The sequence below is a fragment of the Lupinus angustifolius genome, chromosome LG11 (genome assembly GCF_001865875.1).
Source record: "Lupinus angustifolius cultivar Tanjil chromosome LG11, LupAngTanjil_v1.0, whole genome shotgun sequence".
NCBI lineage: Eukaryota > Viridiplantae > Streptophyta > Magnoliopsida > Fabales > Fabaceae > Lupinus > Lupinus angustifolius.
The window spans coordinates 25,088,777-25,095,689 of NC_032019.1; the positions used below are offsets into that span (position 1 = coordinate 25,088,777).

The 6,913-nt window shown below is 40.1% G+C and overlaps 1 protein-coding gene across 1 annotated transcript; it reads right to left on the bottom strand.

Annotated features, from left to right (window-relative positions):
* LOC109359865 lies at positions 395-1,792 on the bottom strand. The gene has a single exon (XM_019604559.1). The coding sequence runs from the start codon at positions 1,790-1,792 to the stop codon at positions 395-397; it is 1,398 nt and encodes a 465-aa protein (XP_019460104.1).

A 6,913-nucleotide genomic window follows, 5' to 3' on the forward strand; every position in this document is an offset into this window, starting at 1 on the left:
CCCAGGCCATACCGATCTTTTCTGTGACGTATCATGACTATATTTTCTCTTTCTTGGCCAAACTTCCCGAGCCCATTTCCATGTTGATAGCCTTTCTGCAGTATTACTCTAGCCCTCATCAGTGATGCCTCTGAAGGTTGGGGCGTATGTGGGTGTCCCCCCTCCTACAAATGAGGCGTTGGAAATCTCCAATGCTTGGAAGGATGTTCCAATAGCTTCCTCTGCTACTTCAATGTACGGAGTGTCAAGAGATCTTGATACCAACATATCATATTCTCCCAGAATAGTAAGGAGTTTTCCATCCACTATAAACTTAATTCATTGGTGCAATGTACAAGGTACAACCCCTGAAGCATGGATCCATGGCCTTCCCAATAAACAGATGTAACTGGGATTAATGTCCAATTTTTATAGGCAACTCCATTTCCCCCATGACATCCCCGTTGGATCCATCAAATGCCTTCACTACCATAGAGCTTGGTCTCATATACGATGCATCGACTGGAAGCCGGAATAATGTCCTTTTGGATATGACATTGAGAGATGAGCCATTACCGATAAGAACTTTGCCAATTAAGCAATTCTGATACATTATAGAGATGTGTAGAGGCCTAGTTTGTCTCATTCCCTCAGAAGGTATTTCCTGATCGCTAAAAGATATGTAATTGCCAGCCACAATATTATTGATGATACCACCGAGCTTGTCGGTGGTTATGTCGTGGCTAACATAGGCACAGTTCAGTATCTCCATTAGCACTTTTCTGTGGGGTTCAGAACTCATTAGCAGAGACAAAATGGATATCCTGACTGGAGTACGGTTTAGTTGATCCACGACCCTATACTCACTCTTCTTTATGAACTTCAGAAATTCACAAGCCTCCTCATTAGATACTTCCCCTTTATCCTCGTGCTTATGCAACAGGTCATTCAGATTGGCCTCCAGTTCATCTTCTATTGGGATATATACTTTCCCTTTTCCTTTATTCTTGGCTAAGGCTTTTTCAGTGTCTGAGGGAACATAGATATGTCCACTTCTGGCTATCCGACTATCCCCAACAACATTGGTGACTTCTATATGTTGCTTAGTTGTCTCTGAATTCCCTCCACAATAGATCCATGGTACCGCCTTATCTGTCTTGTAAGGGAAAGGTCGTGGTCTCTCTTGTGCTGCAGACCTCAGAACAGGCTCCATCCTACTTATGACTAGCCCCCATCGAGTTATTTGTGGGTATAACTGAGCATTATTCGGAATGTTCCATACAGGTTCATAACGAGTAATTGATGGCCTCATGGTCCTTCTCATGTCTTCCTCACTTCTTGTAGTAACATTAACAGTTTGATACGAAGGCCCCCTCTGTATTGTGATCAATCTCGTATCCAACATCTTCTGTAACAAGAGCTTAAATTCTAGACACTCTTCTAGGGTGTGACCCACTTTGCCATGCAACTCACAACTAGTTGAATCTCCATCTTCCACCAACTTTTCCACCATCCCACGCTTGCACATCTCTTGAAAAATTACCCTCGTGGGTGTTTTTACTTCATCTGCCTCCCAAACGAATGCTCTACCATGAGTCTCATCTACAACATTCACATTTTGATTACCGTGATTAGGCAATGGATTCATGTCCACATCTGGCATAATGGGCTTGAAATGTAGTTGTTTTGCATTGATTAGGTTTTGCACCTTATGCTTCAAAGCCTTACAATGTTCAATAGAGTGGCCAATAATTCCAGAGTGGTACTCGCAGGTAACATTTGGATTAAACCAAACCTCAAGTGATTCAGGCATTGTTCCTACTATAGGGCTTATCATTCTCTCCCTTAAAAGATGATTGTATAGTTCTGCATAAGATATAGGTATGGGATGGAATTGTGGGCCTCTTCTTCTGGGATTCGGATAATTGCGGTTTTGGGTTTGATTTTGGTAGGGTTGTGTTTGGTTGTGGTTTTGACGGGGTTGGTAGGGTTGTGTTTGGTTATAGTTTTGGCAGGTTTGGTTGTTGTTATTGTGGGCTATGTAGTTGGGTTGTGTGGAAGGTGCAACATTGTACGAGGTCTGATATTTGGAGTTTTGGGCCTTATATCCCTTTGGCTCAGTGAACACTACGAGTGCCTCTCCCTCTTTCTTCTTCATAAAGTTGGGCTTCTTACCTGTACCCGACTTAGACTAATCTCCTGCTAGCTTTCCACTCCTTATGCGCCCTTCAATTTTCTCTCCTACTTTAATAAGTGCGTTGAAGCTGGATGCCACAGCTCCCACCAAGTACTCATAATAAGGTTCCTTCAAAGTGTCCACAAAGATGGATAATTGTTCTTCTTCCTCCAACCTAGGTATGACTTGTGATGCCAAAGCTCTCCAGCGTTGGGTATACTCCTTAAAGCTCTCTTCCGGTTTCTTGACCATGCTCTAAAGTTGGCCCCTATCGGGGGAAGCATCTTCATTATACTTGTACTGCTTCATGAAGGCATTCGATAAATCGACGAAAGTTTTAATCTGAGCCTTCTCAAATCGGATGTACCAGCCCATGGTTACCCCTATTAGACTATCTTGGAAGTAGTGAATCGACACTTTATCATTTCTGTGATGAGTTGTCATTTTCCTGGCGTACATATGTAGGTGACTTATTGGGCAGGAAGTACCATCGTACTTCTCGAACTCGGGAGTTTTAAATTTTGGTGGAAACACTACATCTGGTACCAGGTACATCTCAAATGCAATTTTACATCAAGAAAGTTTGTGCCCTCAATGGCAATTAGTCTCTCATTAATAAGCTCCAGCTCTGCCTTCTCTTGGCTTGAGGAGTCATTTGGGGTACCCTTGTTTATCTTAGTTTCAGCCTGGTGGCTTTTAGACTTGCCTTTAGGAGGAAGATCGTGAGTAGGATCTTCGTCTTGCTCGTCGTCGTCTTCCTCAGCTGAATGTTGTTCCTCTTGACCATCAGTAGTGTCTTCATACCTTATGACAACACCCTTACGACAGTTGGTCCTAGTAATTTTCTTTGGACCCAGCTTTTGTGCGGATTGTGGTTGTCTGGCACTTGGGGCAGTGGTATCTTATTATGAGTCTCTAGGTTTTTGCATATCCAAGATGATTTTCATCATCTTATTCATTTGCTCTTTGATTTCAGCAAGCTCGGACCTGTTATCAATTCTACTGGATTCTTGGTCTGCCATCAGCTTGGATTGAAGTCTGGTGTGGTAAGGATGCTTAGCAGCAATGTTTATATGATACCGGAGTGAGAAAAATTTTATTTTATTTAAATGAACAAAAATGATGCATGCAAAAATTTGAAATTCCTTTTTGTTTAGAGGATTGGTATAGCAAGACATTTTGACCCGCATTCTGGTGGCCATTAGGCATGCCCCTACTATCTCATTTTTGCATTGACTTCAATTTTAGAATGAAACTTCAAGTTTCTAACCTCGATGGCATATGTGTTCGTTCTCTTGTTAGAGGTTGTTAGCATTAAACGTCTTGTCCTACATTTGGTGATTTGAGGGCGTACCCAACAAAGTCGCATGCATTTGATGACAACCATTAGATAAAACATATAGTTTTAGACCAAGGTTGTATCTAAATAGAAGACGTTTTAAACTTTTTATGGAGATAACATTTACTTGTAAATGGGAGTCAATTTTGCATTTGCACACATAGATATAAAGAGTTGTGAAAACAAGATATCTTATTAATACTTCAAGCAAAGGACTACAATTTGTTTATTATTTATTCTCCTATTCATTACTTCTAAAATTCTTTTTTAGCTTCAACCCGCCATTTCTTAAATTGTCTAGCTATTCCCCCACAAGCTTCAAAAATGCCTTCATTTCTGGAAGAAGCTATGTTTTTGGGTACATTGCAATCTCTTGTCTAGCCTCGTAGAACAACTTCAAGAAATCATCAGAAAAATCACCGAGACCATCAACTAATTGTCTGCATCTCCCTTCCCATTTGTTTATCTCCCATTGACTTTCTTCGAGTACTCCCTTTCAATTATCTTACCAATTTTCCTGGTTGGCCACTAATTAATGATATGTAGTTCTGAGTTTTTGAAGTTGTTCTAACAGCTGACTTGCTTCTGTTAATGCATCATAGCAGGTCTTCTCGGAGGCTTCGAGGCTGGCTTTGAGGTTATCTTATTTATATTGACCTTCACCCAATATCAGCTGGTAGTCTTTAACAATAGACCATGCTTTCCTTTCACTCTCTCTTATCTTCTCCATTCCAAGTTCTAAAGACTCTGCTTTGGCTTGAGCCTTGCGTGTGGCATGACTTTGCGCTTTCAACCGATCGATATAGTCAGCTATCTCTGCATCTTTCTCTTTCACTGCCCGAATTAGGTGAACCTTTCCTGGATGAGAGCACATTTCAGCATAGTCCCTTTTGAGGCTGGTTTGATCCTTCTTCATATTGGTGATGATTTTGTTGAGTTTCTCAAGACCCAGATTATCCTTGTCATGTGTGTCTCTAGCTTCTTCTAGCTTCTTCTAGCTTCGCCTCTAAGAGCTTGATCTGTTCCTTCAATAACTCGTTCTCAAATGGACCATATGGTTTCTATGGTTGGGCAATTGGTGGGACAGCCTGACCATTTCGCCTTTCATTGCGCCATAACTTATATTCATTGGTGTAAAATACATGATGTTCTCCCAACTCATTTGGCCCACAAAGACGAATCCTTTTCAGAGCGTTTCTGATTGAGTCCAATTTCTCTTTGGTGGCCTCTTCACTTTTGTACCATATGGAGAATCCATGTAGTTGTTCGGGTCATACTAGTGTCATTTCCCATTTGAGCTGACCAAGTACCAGAGCTGGAGTGAAGGAAATGCATCATTGAGGTCCCATTAATATCATATTTGGGTACTCCCCACAAGAATACATGATTGTTGGGTGTCTCTCATAGAAGTGAGTCTTTGTCCCAAAGTTCGTAGGAGTAACCTCGTCAAACAACATTTTCCATTCTAACAGCTGCATTGGCTTCACCATAATATTTTTGAACCTCAAGAGGGGATATCTACTCCAATCCGAATATTGATAGTGCTTGAATCTAGTGATCGTCCACACATACAATAGTTGAGTACAACATCGGATCCCTTTTCATGACACCTTTGGAACGATAGTAGGGTCTCTGCCACAATAGCTAGGACCGGGTTGGCTCCAAACGACCTAAACTTTGCGAACACATCAATGGTCGCCTGATCAATCATGTCATGGACAAATGGGAACAAGATCATGCCATAGTCTGCCAAGGCGAATGTTGGTTTGAACAACTCCAATTTTTCTTACTCCGCCGTTTGACTGATATGTTTCTTCAAAATTTTCCATCTGAGCCCAAAGGTCATCCCCTGTTTGATGATGTTTGTCGAACTCGGGCGTACCCCAATGAGCCTCTCTATCAAGTCTTCTATAACATTCTGAGCCTCAGTGAACAAATAGACTTTCTCTCTGTCTCGTACCTGAATATCCAACATAACCTCATATTCTTCAATTGTAGGTGATGCATCTAAGTTAGGAAACTCAAATACTCTCAGAGTTGGACTCCAATACTGAACCATGGCGCCCATAATTTTCAGTGTATCTGCATCAACAATGATAAGGAGTAGATCAATTAGTCTTCCATACTCTTTGTTGAACTCATTCTGAACTTCGTGAGGGATCTTGGGAATCAACTCTATCAAACAACTCACATCCATTCCTTGTACTTCAACTTTAATTCCACTTTTCACCAATAAGTTACTACTTTGACCCATAACAAGAGAAATAGCCTCCATGTCTCACTATACCGCGGATATCTTTTCTGAAATAGAATCTGTTTATTAAGGATGATAAAAAAAATGTTACTTGAATGCATGAACATAATGATTTGTGATGTTATAAAATGTAATGATGTATGATATGTAATGAAGAATAAAATCAAGATGTTTGACATAGAACAATGATTATGACATGGAATTAAAAAAATACAATCCAATTTTGTTGATATAAAAATGTCCTGAGGGCATTTGGGCCCATCAGGGGTATATTATAAATCGTGTTTAATTAAAAAAATTCGCTAACATATTTAAAAAAATATGGAATGATGGTAAATCATGTTTCATGATGTGCATTGATGCAAATGGAAAATGGATTAAGGTTTGCTTCATGTGTCCTATGTAAGGTATACTTAGAAGGTTTTTGGAACTTCTGAAAGCTACAACCCTATGGTGGAATGCTAGGTCTTGACTAAAGTGAACTCGATAAAGCTCTAGACTTCTAAAGGTCACCAGACTGCATCCAATCTTAAAAAGAAGGGAAACCACATATCATGAGCTAGTTACGAGAAGAGACTAGCTCCCCAAGTGGCCAACTCGTGATATATGGGAATAATCTAGGTAGTTCATCACGCCAATACTCGATGTGACACAAGGTCACTTACCGGCAAAGCAGATGTCCCCCTATATTAATCTTACTCTCTAACAACCGGGTGTAGGGCGTGTGTAACTCAAGTGTACCAAAGTGAGTGTGTGAGGAAGCACATAGACCCTAAAATAAAACCACCCCCCAAAAGTTTCACAAGAAATAGGTGAGTACGTTCAAAATAATTAATTGACTCAGAAAATAAATAAATACATAAATAAATAAATTAATAAAGATGCATACACAAGTTTGCATAAACAAAGAAGGAATAAGGGTATAAAACAAACATATAAAAAAGTGGTATTGGGCTTGACTCTCTTTTAAAAATAATAATCCCCAACAGAGTCGCCAATTGTCGTGCCCTGATTTTTGGCTACACGACTTCTTAGAGTCGCCACTATATTTTATGGTAAAAAATGTAGAAAAATATTTAAATCCCAATCACGTTGGGCTTTTGGATTTTTTAATTAGTTGTTTAAAATTGTGAGGGGGTGATTATCACTTCAGGTATGTTACACA